This window comes from Bos mutus, chromosome X (genome assembly GCF_027580195.1).
Source record: "Bos mutus isolate GX-2022 chromosome X, NWIPB_WYAK_1.1, whole genome shotgun sequence".
NCBI lineage: Eukaryota > Metazoa > Chordata > Mammalia > Artiodactyla > Bovidae > Bos > Bos mutus.
In genome coordinates this window covers 132,435,155-132,452,225 of record NC_091646.1, presented here as the reverse complement: position 1 = coordinate 132,452,225, position 17,071 = coordinate 132,435,155, and the positions used below count along the sequence as shown (strand labels likewise).

The window sequence follows — 17,071 nt, the reverse complement described above, 5'->3', positions numbered from 1 at the left end:
CATACACATGTATCCATTCTCCCCCAAACTCCCTTCCGATCCAGGCTACCATGTGACATTGAGCAGAGTTCCCTGTGCTGTCCAGCAGGTCCTTGTTGGTTCTCCACGTTAAACACAGCAGTGTGTCCACGCCCATCCCAGACTCCCTGACTATCCCTTCTCCCCATCTTCCCACTTCCTTGTAACGATAAGTTGGTTTTCCAAGTCTGTGAATCTCTTTCTGTTCTGTAAGTAAGTTTGCATCATTTCTTTTTAGATTCCACATGTAAGGGAAGCCACAGGATATTTCTCCTCTGTCTGACTGACTTCACTCAGTACGACAATCTCTAGGTACATCCATGTTGCTGCGGATGGCATTGCTTCATTCTTTTTAACGGTTGCGTAATATTCCATTGTGTATATGTACCACGATGTCGATCATTTTTAAAGTTTTTACTGAATTGGTTACAACAGTGCTTCCTTTTATGGTGTTTTTTTTTTTTTTTTTTTTTGTCTGCGAGGCATGTGGGATAGTCGCTTCCTGACCAGGGATCGAACTGGCACCCCAGGGCCCGAACTCACACCCCCTGCCTTGGAAGGTGACGTCTTACCTCCTGGACCTCCAGGGGAAGTCTCGCCTTCTATGATTCTTAAAGGAAAGTGTTCTGAAGACGTGAATCCAGAGGGCGTGTTTGCACTTAACATGAGGGTGCCTCTCCTCTGGGAGCCAGGACAAAAATGTGGGCCTGTCCGTCTTCTCTTCATCTCGTTTTTTATCTCCCCAGATTCCTCAAGAGCCACAGGTTATTCCCTCCGGTTCCACAGATCAAAGATAAATTGAATGATAACCATCAAGTCGACCACGAGGTATGTCCGGGATGAGTGAGGGGGCAGCCAGGATGGACAGGTGGGGAACGGTGAGCCCAGAAGCTCGTCTGTGCTCACCCAAAGCTGAGGTCCACAGGAGGAGGCTGGAATCCCGTGTCCTGCTCGCTGGCTTTCTCCGGGGCGGAGTGGGGAGGGGGTTGGGGGTTTTGTCTGCAAGCTGTGTCCGGGGAAATTAGCCAGGTCGTGGAGAAGGAGGAGGAGAGAAGGGGAAGATAGGGATGGCAGAGAGACACAGAGACAGACTGAACGGGGTCCAGCCAGATCTCTAGCACACAGGATGAAAAACGATAAGGAACAGGAGACGAGAGACAGACTGAACGGGGTCCAGCCAGATCTCTAGCACACAGGATGAAAAACAATAAGGAACAGGAGATGAGAGACAGACTGAACCAGGTCCAGCCAGATCTCCAGGGGGCAGCACACAGGATGAAAAAGGACACGGGACGAGACAAACACCCCCGCCCCCGATATGTAGGGCTTCCCTGGTGGCTCAGATAGTGAAGAACCTTCCCGCAATGTGGGACACCCTGGTTCGGTCCCTGGGTTGGGAAGATCCCCTGGAGAAGGGGAATGGCAACCCACTCCAGTATTCTTGGGCTTCCCTTGTGGCTCAGATGGTAAAATAAAATTTAAAAAAAATCCGCATGCTATGAGGGAAACCTGGGTTCGATTCCCTGGGTCGGGAAGATCCCCTGGAGGAGGGAATGGCAACCCACTTCGGTATTCTTGCCTGGAGAATCCTCATGGGTAGAGGACAGCCTGGTGGGTTATATACTCCATGGGCTCACGAACAGCTGGACACAGCTGAGCGAATAACAGTTTCACTTTCAAATGTGGGAAGCCCTCCCCTGCACATGTGTTCACCTGTCGAGCCCGTCTTCCCGAGGCAGGGACTGTGTCCTCGTCTTCCACGTTCTGCCGTCATGCCCTGGTGGGTTCCCCGGGGAGGTCTAGGGTCCCGCGACACTCTCCTTCCAAGCTCTGAGCTCCGTGCGGTCCCAGTGAGTGTGGTACTCGAGTCTCAGATGTCCCTCCCCTGGCTCATCCGCCGCTGCCGAGCTCCCACCCGGAGACCAGGCTCCCGTTTCTGTCTAAACCCTCCACCTCCGTGGCTCCTCCGGGGGCTCCTGGGGAGTTGACATCCCTGCCTTTCTCCCCCATCAGATGCTATGGGAGAAGTTTACACACGAAACGGGAAAAAGTGACAAGGAAGAGGTCTTAACCGTGGAGACAGTCTCAGAAGCCCCAGCGAAACTGTGACTTCCAGGCATCTCCATACCCGGGACTTTCTAGAAGCTGTTGACTTTTTTTTTTAACATTTCTTAAATGTTTTATTTACGGTTTTCGAATGAAGCTTTTTTAAATTGTTGTGAGTGTTTGTGTAGCTTTCTATCTTTTTGTTCTTTTAACGAGGCTTCCCAGGGAGTCAGTGGTAAAGCAGGCGCCTGCGAATCTAAGAGACTCGGGTTCAATTCCTTGGTCGGAAAGAACCCCTGGAGAAGGAAATGTCAGCTCACTCCAGTATTCTTGCCTGGAGAATCCCATGGACACAGGATCCTGGGATCCTTATGGGGCCATGAAGAGCCGAACATGAATGAGCAACTAAAAAACAATTTTTTTTACTCTAAAAGATAATGTCATGTTTCTCAAAGGTGCTTTTGTAGCTGGAGAGATGTTTGCATGCCTTTCAAATCTGAACAACTTAATGCACCTCTCAGCGCCTCCTGGAACCCCATCCCTTCATCACACACAGGTGTCCAGACTGCCAGCGGCTGCTGGGGCGGGAACGCCATCTCCCCTGTCTCTGCTTCTGCTGGCGGACAGAATTCATCCTCCTGTTTTGGTTTTTTTTTTTTTTTTTTTTCTGTATCAGCTACAGTTTAGAAAGAAATGAGTTTCCAGAGGCTACTGTCACGGGACCTCCATGATGGACTTGGCGTGGCAGGAATCTATCCGTTAACAGTTCGTACGGTCTCCTGTGTAATTCTTTTAACAGTATCTGTGATGACCTGACCCCCGGGCGGGCGATCCATGACCCAGTCTCCATCTCTGGATCCTGGCATTCATCACCGCTGTTAACTTAACTTCCTTGTGTCAGAAGGCAACCTGTTTGTGGGTTCCAGGATCTAGGATATCATTGGGGATGTTATTCTGTCCACCACACGGGGAGGGGATGCAGACATCCTTGGGCACATTTTTCTGTCCACCACACGGGGTCCCAAAGAGGGGAGCTTCTCTGAGCGGCTGTGATGGCTGAGCCGGGAGCCATCCCCAGACCTGCAGATTCAAACGTCACCCTCTGGGCGTGGAGGCCCCTTTTTCCCCCGACCCTCCCACCCCCTCATAACATGTGCTGTGCATCTCTCCCATTCCCCTGGAATCCTCCACCAAAACCAGCTGAGTCGTATACTATTTGCACAATCCGGCAAAGCCTTTTTTTTTTTTTTTTATTTTAACTCTGGTCTTTTTGTGAGCTTTGTCAGCCATTTTAGCCAATTACCAAGCCCCACGGAGGGGGTCTTGGGAAGCCTGACTTATAAGCTGGTTGGTCAGAAGTCTGGGCTGCCTGGGACCCCCCTTCCCAGGAGGGGTCTGAAGAGACTGGGATCAGAAGCCTTGAGGAGCCGATTTTTCATGCTGGAAAGTGACCTGGAAGCTGACACACAGCCAGGTGAAAACCCACCGGGGCTAGAAATGATCTGGACACAACAGCTGTGCCATTTTAACACGTGGATGTTCCAGAACTCAGGAAACATGAGCTATTTGCGTCTGTTGGTCTGCTTCTGTTTGTACACAAGTTCTTGTATTTTATTTTTTTAGATTCCAAAAGGATGGTTGCCAATGGAGAAAGGAAGGTAGGGTTCGTGGAGGGGATGGGCGGGGTAATTTAGATGTTTGGGGTTAAAAGTGTGAAGTGTAAATTGATTAACGGATATAAGGTGTTAGATGTAAAATAGATAGGCAACAGAGATTTATGGTATACCTCAGGGAATCAGATAATCGTATTCGATATCATGTCAGACGCTATAATGAAAAGGGGTCTGAAAAAATGTATGTCTCCAAAAGGGAATCAGTTTGCTGAAATGAACACGGTGTTGTAAGCCAGCCATGTGCTCAGTCGCTCAGTCGTGTCCGAGTCTCTGCGACCCCATGGGCCGTAGCCCGCCAGCCTCCTCTGTCCATGGGACTCTCCAGGCAAGAATACTGGAGTGGGCTGCCATGCCCTCCACCAGGGGATCTTCCCAAGCATCAGACCTCTGTCTCCTGCCTTGGCAGGCGGATTCTTTACCACTGAGCTACCAGGGAAACTATACTTTAAAATTTAAAAGAAATGTAACGTAAAGTCACTCTAGAGGCTTCCCAGGTGACTCCCTGGCCAAGAATGTGCCTGCCAATGCAGGACACATGGGTTCGATCCCTGGGTCAGAAAGATCCCCTGGAGGAGGAAATGGCTGCCCACTCTGGTATTCTTGCCTGGAGAATCCCATGGACAGAGGAGCCTGGGGGGCTACAGTCCGTGGGGTCTCAGAGAGTCAGACACAAGTGAAGGACTGAATGACAGCAAGAAGGTTATTCTAGTAAGAAAAAGAAAACAGTTCTTCAACCGGACGCCCTTGGCACGGAGGATCTGATGCCCCCACCCCCCTCCCCATCCTGTCCCCCCAGAAGGCCTCCTCCCAGGCTCCTGCTTGGCACTGAGGCTGCCAGCCCAGCTGTTCCGTCTCTGCCGCCCAGGAGGCAGCTGTATACCCTCCCAGACCTGTGGTTTGCACCACAACGTCCCTGCAGGAACCAGCGACCGTGGAGTTGAGAGTCTCGGGAACTGGTGTCTGCAGTGGTGTCCGGGAGGATGAGGAAGCTGGCGCAGCTGGGCTGGTGGGGTCGGTCCTGGCGACCCCAGCCACCGCCTGGGTCCTCTCCGTGCGGGAGGGCTCAGAGCAAGCATGTGCTTCCTGGGGGCCCCTCTCGGGGAGGCTCTGCAGCCGGCTGAGTTGTGTCCTTAAATAGACAGCTGATGCGCTCATTTAGGATCGAGTTACCTGGCATGGATGCATGGAGCAGGGTCCGTTTCTGCATCATGGGATCCTTGGGGGCTGGGGGGGAGTGGGCGCTGGGAGGGGAGTGTGTGTGCATTAGTCACTCAGTCGCGTCAGACTCTCTGCGACCCCATGGACTGTGGCCCACCAGGCTCCTCTGTCCATGGGATTCTCCAGGCAGGAACGCTGCAGTGGGTTGCTGTTCCAGTATTCTTGTCTGGGAAATGTCATGGACGGAGGAGCCTGGTGGGCTGTTACAGTCCAGGAGAGGGAGGGAGGCAGAGAATAGTTCCCACCCCGAAGGAGCCACCTCCCAGGGAAGAAGCTGAGAACACGTCACGTGGAGGAGGAGGAAGTGGATTGCGTGTGAGTGACATTGGTCTTTGAATTTGAAGTTCCCTCCAACTTGGAGCTTCTTCCTTGTTATTCAGTTGCTGAGTCGTGTTTGACTCTTCTCGAGCCCATGGATCACAGCACGCCAGGCCTCCCTGTCCATCACCAACTCCCGGAATTTACTCAAACTCATGTCCATAGAGTCGGTGATGCCATCCAGCCATCTCATCTTCTGTCGTCCCCTTCTCTTCAATCTTTCCCAGCAAAAGGGTCTTTTCAAATGAGTCAGCTCTTCGCATCAGGTGGCCAAAGTATTGGAGTTTCAGCTTCAGCATCAGTCCTAGCAATGAATATTCAGGACTGATCTCCCGCCTGCAGACCACTGAAGGCTCAGCCACACCCTTGCTGGTGGGTCAGCTCCACTCACAGTGGCAGTCAGAGTTTGCCAGAGAAATAAGACGAACAGGATGGAGATTTGTGATAGATGGGTGGACAGATGGGATAGACAGAGAGATTGGTAGGGAGACGGATAGAGAGAGATGGTAGAGAGAGAGAGATGATAGATAGACAGACAGGTAGGTAGAGACGGTAGATAAGTAGGTAGACAGATAGGCAAATAGAGATGATAAATATATAGGTAGAAAGTGAAAGTGAAGTCACTCAGTCGTGTCTGACTCTGCTACCCCGTGGACTGTAGCCTATCAGGCTCCTCCGTCCGTGGGATTTTCCAGGCAAGAGTGCTGGAGTGGATTGCCATTTCCTTAGATGATAAATAGGTAGACAGATAGGTAGGTAGAGATGATAGATAGGCAAATAGTTAATAGAGATGATAGATAAATAAGTAGGCAAATAGACGTGATAGGCACAAGGTAGATATAGATGATGGATACAGATGGTAGATGGACAGATAGACAAACAGGTACACAGACAGATAATCGGGAGGTAGACCCAGATGATAGATGGACCAATGGGGAGACAGATAGATGGACAGGTAGACAGAGACGATAGACGGGTAAGTAGACGGTAGGTAGGTAGATGGTAGATATAGATGGCAATGGCACCCCACTCCAGTACTCTTGCCTGGAAAATCCCATGGACGGAGGAGCCTGGTGGGCTGCAGTCCATGGGGTTGCCAAGAGTCGGACACGACTGAGCGACTTCACTTTCACTTTTCACTTTCATGCATTGGAGAAGGAAATGGCCACCCACTCCAGTGTTCTTGCCTAGAGAATCCCAGGGACGGGGAGGCCTGGCGGGCTGCCGTCTATGGGGTCGCACGGAGTCAGACACGACTGAAGTGACTTAGCATTAGCATATAGATGTATATAGGGAGAGAGAGAGTCTTATACAGCTGGCCCTCCACACCCACAAGTGCAGAACCCAGGGCCGTGGAGGGCCAACTGTATATACACGGAGATAGATATACAGATATCTATCTATATATAGAAGGAGATACAGCTACACCTATCTATCTGGAGAAAGGTAGACACATGTGGTGATAGATATGCATAAGGATGGAGAGACACTGATTTCAAGGAATTGGCTTGTGTGATTGTGGGGCTGGTGACTCTGAAGTCCGAGGTCAGGGGTCCAGGCTGGACACCCAGGAGTTGACACTACGGTCTGGAGACAGAATTTCATCTTCCCTGGGAAACCCTCAGTGTCGGCTTTTAAGAGTTTAGCTGGAATTCTCCAGTAGTCCCGTGGTTATGACTCACTGCTTCGAAACGTGCAAGGGGCGACGTTTCGATCCCCGGTCAGGGAACTAAGATCCCAAATGCTGTGCAGTGCGGCCAAATTAAAAAAAAAAAAAAAAGGTCTCTTCACCTGATTAGACGAGGCCCACCACCACATGGAGCTTCTTCTCTGTGCTTCAAACCCCCCATTTAAAAAAACCCTTCACCTGATTAGATGAGGCCCACCACTACATGGAGTGTTTTCTTTGCTCCTGATTAGACAAGGCCCATCACCCCTGGAGCCTCTTCTCTTTGCTTCAAGCCAGCTGCCTGTGAACTTGAGTCACACGTACAAAATCTGTTCCCAGCCACCCCCTGGGGGAAGTGTGTGAATGAATGGGGCTGTCACCTGGACAGATGGACGCATGAACGGACCACCCCAGGAATATGTACGGCACATCCCACTGATAGCAGTGTCTCCCTATCCACGTGTCCACGGGAACAGATGCACCTCTTGCCTGCTGCAGGATGTTCATAGTAGGGGGCTCACGGAAAAATAGGGGAGGTGGAGGAGAGGTCTACGGGCACTCTGTGCCTCCGGCTAGGTGTATCTGAAAATCCAAAAATGTGAAAAAATAAAACGCATTAGTAATAATCCACCTGCCAATGCAGGAGACACAGGAGAGGGAAGATCACCCAGAGGAGCGCATGGCAACCCACTCCCGTGTTCTTACGTAGAGAATCCCGGGGACAGAGGAGCCCGGCGGGCTGCAGTCCACGGGGCGGCGGCGCGTCAGACACGGCTGAGCGAATGCGCACACGGCGGTCATAGGATATCATTACTGAAGCCAGGAGGGAGAAAACAAACAGCCGATATCTACAAAGCGTTATCAGGGTCTTCTGCAGCAAAAGCCGCAGAGTTCTGCAGCAGAGTCGGTCTTTTAGGTGATGAAACCCAGAAGTTAACACAGAAAAGTGAGACTTCAGGAAATGTCGTTTGTGGGCGGAACCGCAGTACAAACCGAGCCGCCGCCAACTTGCACAGTTTCCGGCTGTGTCTCTCTGTCTCTGTCTCTCTCTCTCCCAGACGAGCCCGCAGTGGCAGTGGCTGACTGGTTCGGGCCTCAGCGTTCCGGAGAGCCCCGTCTCTCTGTCTGTCTGAGACACGGGGGGATGGCCTCTGCGGTGGGTGGTGCCTGCTGGCTCTGGGGGCCACGTTAGGCATCCCTGGTACTTCTGTGGGTGTTTGTGCCACGTCAGAGCTGGAAGAAGCACATGGACTCACAGATCCACGGCCTCCGCGCCTCCTCTGTCTCCTCCCCTGAGTCAGGTCCCACACAGAATCCTGCAGGGCTAGGGCAGGTCGCACCGTTGCTGCTGCTGCTGCTGCTAAGTTGCTTCAGTCGTGTCCGACTCTGTGCGACCCCATAGATGGCAGCCCACCAGGCTCAGCCGTCCCTGGGATTCTCCAGGCAAGAACACTGGAGTGGGTTGCCATTTCCCCCGGAGCCTCTGGGCCAGAGCAGACGTTTTCCAATCACATCTTCATCTACTTCTGCCTCATTGACTACACCTTTGATGGTGTGGCTCCCAACAAACTGGAGAATTCTTAAAGGGATGGGAATGCCAGATCACCTGACCTGCCTCCTGAGAAACCTGTATGCAGGTCAGGAAGCAACAGTTAGAACTGGACATGGAACAACAGACTGGTTCCAAATAGGAAAAGGAGTTCGTCAAGGCTGTATATTGTCACCCTGATTATTTAACTTATATGCAGAGTACATCATGAGAAACGCTGGACTGGAAGAAGCACAAGCTGGAATCAAGATTGCCGGGAAAATTATCAATCACCTCCGATATGCAGATGACCCCACCCTTATGGCAGAAAACGAAGAACTAAAGAGCCTCTTAATGACAGTGAAACAGGAGAGTGAAAAAGCTCGCTTAAAACTCAGCATTCAGAAAACGAAGGTCATGGCATCTGGTCCCATCACTTCATGGGAAACAGATGGGGAAACAGTGGACACAGTCTGGTGGGCTTCAGTCCGTGGGGTCGCAGAGAGTCGGTCTCGACTGAGTGACTAACACTTCATAGCAAACGGGTGTGAGTCCTTCCTTAGGGAGAGATGGACTGAAAGTCAGCTCAGTTCATCCCTCCCTCTGCCCCCAGGCCCCTGGGGGACACAGACCCGGGCAAGAGCCAGTCACAGCCTCTGGCAGAGCTTCCGAGCTGAAAGGGAACCAGCTCCCAGTGGATGTAGACAATGCTCTAAGGAGATGCCAGTTTCCCAAACACGGGAACACCGAGCCAACACCCCAGTGACCCCCGACACCCCGCCACCCCTGACCAGAAGATGCAGGAAAGCCAAGTGGCCATCTAGTCCCCTGCTGCTAAAAGAGGAACCTTGGGAGGTTGATTAAACAAAACAAAAAAACTGAGGGTCAGGCTACATGCTTGAGAGAGAACACGGACTGTGTTATGATACTTCCTGTTCCCTGAGATGATAAACGCGGGCTGGTCACTCAGTGACGATGAAGGCTCTGCTGATAAGAGATTATTTCTGCAATTGCTGACCTGGGGAGGCTCCATTAAAGAGAGAAGGAGAGAGCGTGCTCGTGGGGAGGACCAGACTCAGGCTCTTTGTCATACCTGCCCCCCAAATCCTACATCCAGAAGGGAATTGGGGGCCTCCCCCCACCCAGGGAACCTGCTACCAAGGCGTCCAGGAGTGCCCACCCGCCACGTACCCCGGGCGGGCAGGACAGCGGCTTCAAGGAGCCCCAGATTCGGACAGTCGGGGAAGAACGATTCAGAAAGTAGACGGACCGGTAAGTGGACACTTCCTCCATCTTTAGTGGGGTTTGCTCTGGCTGGTAGGATCCTCTGACTGCATGGGTTTGTGATGGGACGGGAGATCAGAGTCCGGGAGAGACGGCCTCATCCCGGGGGAGGCTGGAGAAAGGAGCTACCGGGGTGAAGGTCAGGCCACCCCGAGCTTCGGGAAGGGAAGGGTGGACACTGAGTCTTCTGCATTTCCGACTGACGTGGCGGGGAGTCACCAGCTGGTGGGGTCTGACTCCTGTGCATGCCGCGTTATCTGTGTGTGTGCTTAGTCACCAAGTCGTGTCCGACTCTTTGCAGCCCCATGGACTGTAACCCCGCCAGGCTCCTCTGTCCATGGGATTCTCCAGGCAAGAAGACTGCAGTGGGTTGCCATGCCCTCCTCCAGGGATCTTCCCGACCCAGGGATCGAACCTGGGTCTCCCCCATTGGAGGTGAATTCTACCCCACACTATCTACCTGTGAAATATTTCCTTTGCGGGTGTCTTTAAGCTATGAAGTCCTTGACGGTTTTGTTCTCACGGGACAAGACGCACGGGACTGATTTCCACTCCCATCCCCTTTGGTCTCGCTGGGGACACAGACCCTCGGTGGGGACACAGCTCCCTCTGACCCAGCTCCTGGTGATGCCCAGTGAGGGTATGGGGGGCGTCTCTCCCCCAGGAAGCACAGAAGTGAGATCACCTTCACTCTGTCCTCATGAAAGTTAACAGAAGTGGCGGGGAATGTCAGCCTGTGCTCAGAAGCAAGCGAAGCTTTTTTTTTTTTTTTAACCTCCTAATCTCGCAGCTCGTCGGATCTCAGATCGAACCCAGATGCTCCGCAGTACGTGTGCGGAGTCGTCATCGCTGGACCACCGTCAGATTCCCCCAGGAAGCCTTTCCGTGCCTTGCGCTGAGAAGCATCTGGGAGCCATCTGGGTCCCCATCAGTGGGGACTTTTAGGTTCCTTGGGTGGAGAAGCAAATGGCAAGCCACTCTGGTATTCTCGCCTGGAAAATTCCCTGGACGGAGGAGCCTGGCAGACTACAGTCCCCGTGGTCGCAAAGAGTCGGATACAGCTGAGCATCCACACACACGCGGGAACCACAGGAAGAAAGTGGATGGGCTCCAGACTGAGTCCATCTTCAGAACTCACTTTATGACATTTCCTTGTTTTGGGGGAGGTCAAGATGCCGGGGTTATTTTTCAAAGCGTCCCCATCACGACTTAGAAATACAGATGAAAAAAAAAATACAGATGGAGATGTTTTTCCACGGATAAGAAGTGAGGGGCTTCCCCGATGGTTCTGTGAGTGAAGAATCTGCCTGCCAACACAGGAGACACAGGAAGTGTGGGTTCGATGCCTGGGTCGGGAAGATCCCTTGGGGTAGAAAATGTCAGCCCTCCCACCTCCAGTAGTCTTGTCTTGGAAATCCCATGGACGGAGGAGCCCGGTGGGGCTACAGTCCATGGAGTTGCAAAGAGTCGGACACGACTGAGTGACTACGCAGAAGAGGTGAGGGTCTGGGACTTCGCTGGTGGCCAAGTGTCTGAGATTCCGCATTCCCAATGCAGGGGCCGTGGGTTCCATCCATGGTCAGGGGACTAGACCCCACGTGTGGCAACTAACACCCAGCTCAGCCAAATAAGGAAGGAAAGAAAGAAGGAAGAAAGGAAAGAAATGAGCGTTTGTGGCAAAAATGGCCCGGGAGGCAGTTGACTTCATGGAGATGTTCAGGAAACAGGTGGCGGGTGAGGTGATGATAGTCAGAGACGTTTCAGTGAACTTCCGCACACACGGAGATGAATTTGTCTCCAAAGGAGGTTGGCAGCTGTCCCCGAGAGGAAGCCGAAATGCCGAGGGTCCTTGCGCCCCATGCGGTTGGTGGCCTCCTGGCTGCTATCAGCTCCTCCTGCAAAGATGTTTCATTGTCGGGCAGGTCGACTGCAGCTTCCCTCCTGATCACCTCTGTGCAACCAGCAAGGGCGTGCCCATCTCTTTGTGTTCATAGAGTCATGAAGACATCAGAGGGAAAAAAAAAAAAAATTCTACTCAAATGCACAAAACCCAGCCCTGTAATCACCAAACATAAAAAGAACCTCCATCAGAATATTCTAGGACTTCTTAGAGACTTTTTTTTTTTCTTTCTTGCTGCCCTGGTGAAAGGAACAGTTTTCTCAAAGGGGAGGTGTTTAGTAGCAATGAGCTGATCTTCCTAAGGCATGGTTTATCCCCTAGGTTGTTGCTGGGAGTGTTCCTACCTGCAGGGGCCTTTGCAAGCAGAAGAAAATGGAAGAAACAGGGTGTCTGACTCAGGGACAGACAGTTGCCTCACGCCCCAAAGTGGTTGCTGTGGACCCAGCATCCTCATCATACATCCCTTCTTTTCACTGGGGGTGTCACCTCTCCAGACCCTCACTGACCACTTAGGAGAGGATCAGCTTAAAATAATATTGATTAGCCACTCCCGAGTATACCTCTCAGCAGCAGTAATGTGGACCAGTGGTAGTGGGCTGAGGGGAGAAAAACAGGTTGGGTAGAGCCCATTAAATGTTTCTTTAATCCCAGTTTGCTGAGACTTGTCATCATGAATATGCGTTAAATTTTTTGATGCTTTCGATAGAGTTTCAAACAGAAGTTAAAAGGGACTCTCACGTTGATGTATGGCAGAAGCTAGCACAGAATTTTGCAAAGCAATTATCTTCCAGTAAAAAACTTTAGAAAAATGGAATGTGATCATGCCAGCTAAACCAGAGGTGTACAAGCAGGATGATAACCTCACACTGTGCTCTGATGGAGTATTGCTGACCACATAGGGACATATGAACAAACCAAAAACCCTTTAGAGACGTGGCAGAGGTGAGGCCACCAGTGAACAGAAGAAGGGATGTGTAATGAGAATGCAGGCCTATGGCAGCCACTTTGGGATATGAGGCAACATTGTCTGTTTACTCACAAAGGCTCTGGCAGCCAGGTTCTGGTTCCCAACAACTGCCTGGAGGTTGTGCTAAGAAGGAAGTCCTCCTGCCTCGACTGCAATCCGTTTTCTGAACTGCTGTCTCCTGTCTGGAGGTTTAGGTCCAGCTTCAGATCTGCAGCATGGTGGTCCTGCTGGATTTCGTAATCCTCCTGGTACTCCTGAACTCAGCATGCTCCACGGTCCTGGGTAAGTGCCAGCTAGGCTTCCAACGCTGGGGAGTCCGTGATGTGGTGAGGGCTGCCGCCCTCCTAACCCCTGAAAGGACAAAGTCTCTCATGACCTGAGTACCTCCCACTGCTGCTAGCTGAAGGGGGTCTTCTTACAAATCATTCTAGAGGTGGGTACCTTTATCATTCAGCAGAATCAGGGACTCAAAGGTGAGGGAGAGTCCTACAGCTCCAGCCCCAAATCCTAAAGTCAGCTGGAATGTCAGATTTGCTGCCTATACTAGGGTTGTTGTTCAGTCACTCAGTTCAGTCACTCGGTTATGACCCCATGGACTGCAGCACACCAGGCTTCCCTGTCTTTCAATATTTCCCAGAGCTTGCTCAAACTCATGTGCATTGAGTCAGTGATCCCATCCAACCATCTCATCCTCTGTCGTCCCCTTCTCCTCCCGCCTTCTATCTTTCCCAGCATCAGGGTCTTTTCTAATGAGTCAGCTCTTCCCATTAGATGGCCAAAGGATTGGAGTTTCAGCTTCAGCATCAGTCCTTCCAATGAACACCCAGGGCTGATCCTTTAGGATGGAGTGGTTGGATCTCCTTGCAGTCCAAGGGACTCTCAAGAGTCTTCTCCAGCACCACAATTAGAAAGCATCAATTCTTTGGCACTCAGCTTTCTTTACAGTCCAACTCTCACATCCATACATGACCACTGGAAAAACCATAGCCTTGATTAGACGGACCTTTGTTGGCAAAGTAATGTTTCTGCTTTTAAAGTTGCTGTCTAGTTTTGTCGTAGCTTTCCTTCCAAGGAGCAAGCATCTTTTCATTTCACTCCTGCAGTCACGGTCTGCTGTGGTTTTGGTGCCCAAGAAAATAAAGTCTGTTACTGTTTCCATTTTTTCCCCATCTATTTGCCATGAAGTGATGGGACCGGATGTCATGATCCTAGTTTTTTGAATGTTGAGTTTTAAGCCAGCTTTCCATCATTGAAAATGAAATCCCCTGAAAATCCCTGGGAAGCCTCTCTGTGAAGCAGGCAGAGAAAGAAAACAGTCTTCTTGTGAAATAAGCCTGGAACCAAAATGGATTGTGCATTGCAGGCAGCTTGCTAAAGAGGTCCCACAGAGGGACCTGTCACCTCATGACAGAACCACGTCCAACATGGTACCTGATGTGAGACGCTCCAGTCCTTTGCCCATCTGATGCCAAGAGCCGACTCATTGGAAAAAAAACCTCTGAAACTGGGAAAGTTTGAGGACAGGAGGAGAGGGGGACGACACAGGACGAGATGGTTGGATGGCATCACGGACTTAATGGGCATGAGTTTGAGTGAGCTCCAGGAGTTGGTGATGGACAGGGAGGCCTGGTGTGCTGCAGTGCGTGGGGTCACAAAGAGTTGGACATGACTGAGCGACTGAACAACCCTTCACCTTCAGAGGGTTCGCCATTTGAGCTAGGTCCCGGCTATAGGTGGGTTCTCTCCTCTTAGCAAACTGGGGAGATGGGTGCACCTTTCTTCCAGGGTCACCTCTGTCCAGAGGTTTTATTTAGCCAGTTAAAAGATTTCTATGCATTCGAAAAGGTCAAGCAGAGAAAAGAGAAGGTGAGGTGGATGGTGAGAATGTCTTCGTTCAGGGCAGGCTTGTCCTGACAGGTGGTACCTGTCCAGCACCACCTCCTTCACTCCAGTCCCCAGCTCAAAGGGGACTCTCCCGGACACTTTGTGGTGGCACCCCCAGACACACACACAACTCACCCATCCCCTCCTCCATCCTGAATGCCCAGAAAGGGGAAGCCGCTCAGTTAAACCAACACATCATGCCCTGCCTTTGCATCCTCGCCCACAGCATGGAGGTGTCCGGCTCCTACGCATCCTCTGCAACAATTAACTTCTGGTTCTTCAGATTATCACGATAGGTAGCCATCACTGTAGCACCGCTTCTCAAGTGGCACTAAAAGAACCCGCCTGTGAATGCAGGAGACGCTGGACGCTTGAGTTCCATCCCTGGGTGGGGAAGGCCCCGTGGAGGAGGGCACGGCAACCCACTCCGGTATTCCTGCCTGGAGAATCCCATGGACAGAGGAGCCTCGAGGGCTATAGTCCACGGGTTCGAAGAGAGTCAGACACGACTGAGTGACTGAGCACAGCACACAGCTGATCTCATAGGGATAACTCGGCGCTTCACCAAAGTTTGGGTTTGCATCCCTCTGATGATTCACGGTGCCCACCATCTTTCACGGGCTCCTGAGTGTCCCTGCATAAGAAAGAAAGAAAGTGAAGTCGCTCAGTCGTGTCCGACTCTTTGCGACCCCATGGACTCTGCGACCCCTCTGTCCATAGGATTTTCTAGGCAAGAGTACTGGAGTGGGTCGCCATTTCCTTCTCCAGGGAATCTTCCCGACCCAGGGATCAAACCCGAGTCTCCCACATTGCAGACAGATGCTTTACCATCTGAGCCACCAGGGAAGTCCCTGTGTTGTTTTTGTTAAAACAGCTCGCTTAGGCATTTCCCTGGTGCTTCAGTGGTTTAGGTCTCCTCCTTCCAATGTAGAGGGTGTGGGTTCAATCCCTGGTTGGGGAGCTAAGACCCCCCACGTGCCCCGTGGCCAAAAAGCCAAACATAAAACACAAGCAGTGTGGTAACAGATTTGATAAAAGACAGGAAATAAAATGGTCTGCATCAGAATAAAATAGCTAATTCCAGAGAAAGGCAAGTACTGTGCGGTGTCAGTTAAATGTGGCATCTAAGAAATACAAGCGACCAGTGAATGTAACAAAAAAGAAGACTTCTCCCAGGCGTAGCAGACAGATAAGTGATTCCCGGTGTGGAGACGGAAGTGGGGGTGGGCAAGACGTGCAGGGATTTATAAGAGGCAGGAGATGACACTATTAGGTATAAAATAGGGAAGACATGAGGATGGATTGTCAAACGCAGGGAATATGTCCCATGGTTTATAATAACTGTAAATGAATTACAACCTTTAAAAGTGGTGACTCGCTACATTGTACTTACATAGTAACATATTGAGAGGTTGTTGCTGAACCACGGAAAGACGCCGGGATTCTTGGCCTCAGGACAAGAATTCAATCTGAGGCCAGAGACAAGGCTTGATCGCTCAGAGCTTCTGTGTAATACAGTTTTATTAAAGTGTAAAAGAGATAGAGAAAGCTTCTGACATAGGCATCAGAAGGGGGCAGAAAGAATACCTCCCTGCTAGTCTTCAGCTGGATGTTATATAGTTACTGCTGCTGCTGCTGCTGCTAAGTCGCTTCAGTCGTGTCCGACTCTGTGCAACCCCATAGACAGCAGCCCACCAGGCTCCCCTGTCCCTGGGATTCTCCAGGCAAGAACACTGGAGTGGGTTGCCATTTCCTTCTGCAATGCATGAAAGTTAAAAGTGAAAGTGAAGTCTCTGAGTCGTGTCCAACTCTTAGCAACCTCATGGACTGCAGCCTACCAGGCCCCTCCGTCCACGGGATTTGCCAGGAAAGAGTACTAGCAGTCTGCTAGTTAAAGGAAGGAAATGTCTCAAGACTCAGAGAATGGCATCAGGCCCCTCACCCACAAGATGCATTTTGAGATAATCTTGGCACTAGGTGAGTCATCCCGGGCCATAAAGCGACTGACGTGAATCTTGAAGAAAGGCAGATTCCCATACAAATATATGGTTTCATTAATATAGATTAAGAGAACAATATCTGAGTCTAACATGCTGGTTTCTCAAGTCAGTTCTGAGCCATTAGGCGGAACTGACCTGAAGACAGACTCTGGGGTAAACGGATGGTACATTAACATAGCTTAAGACAAACATTTCCGTAAGAAAAATGCATTGGTTAGCTCAAGGTTTGAGAAAAGTTAAGTGCAGGTGGAACCAGGTGTCATTCTGGCAACACAGTATTTTAGGATAAACCTCTTTTTAAATTTGTATAGAGAAAGGAAAAAATATATATATCACTGGTTTTTCTCCTCCTGCCGCTTAAGAGAGAGAGAAAAAATCTCTGACACTTGAAGCCTGTTTCCTCCGATCAGAAACCCCTGGCCTTCCTGCCTATTACCCTCTCAATAATATGCACATATCTTCGATATGTTGCATTCTCATATATTGTGTTATATTTACAGTTATATTTACTTGTATTTAAATCTGTGTTATATATTTGTGTTATATTTATTATATAATATATTTAA

At 50.8% G+C, this 17,071-nt stretch overlaps 2 protein-coding genes across 13 annotated transcripts in view; both read left to right on the top strand.

The window, feature by feature from the left end:
• The window catches only part of LOC102279567 (colony stimulating factor 2 receptor subunit alpha), a 37,370-nt gene extending 35,135 nt beyond the window's left edge, over positions 1-2,235 (top strand). For all 5 annotated transcript variants that reach the window (XM_070365848.1, XM_070365847.1, XM_014478403.2 and 2 more), the window contains 2 exons: positions 765-846; positions 2,032-2,235. In XM_070365848.1, the coding sequence (XP_070221949.1) occupies positions 765-846; positions 2,032-2,127 (178 nt within the window). In that variant the 3' untranslated portion in view covers positions 2,128-2,235. The remainder of the gene's footprint in view (positions 1-764; positions 847-2,031) is intronic.
• Positions 2,236-2,375: 140 nt separating this feature from the next.
• LOC106700860 (granulocyte-macrophage colony-stimulating factor receptor subunit alpha-like) overlaps positions 2,376-17,071 on the top strand; it is a 32,660-nt gene continuing 17,964 nt past the window's right edge. For 2 of the 8 annotated variants that reach the window (XR_011463204.1, XM_070365842.1), the window contains exons 1-4: positions 2,376-3,722; positions 7,586-9,742; positions 10,056-10,189; positions 12,816-12,903. Coding sequence is in view for 7 of the 8 variants with exons in the window: in XM_070365842.1 (XP_070221943.1) it covers positions 9,415-9,742; positions 10,056-10,189; positions 12,816-12,903 (550 nt within the window). In the remaining variant the exon portion in view is untranslated. Of the gene's footprint in view, positions 3,723-7,585; positions 9,743-10,055; positions 10,190-10,544; positions 11,253-12,809; positions 12,904-17,071 lie in introns of those variants that run through there. The other 6 variants (XM_070365838.1, XM_070365839.1, XM_070365840.1 and 3 more) reach the window with 6 other exon arrangements.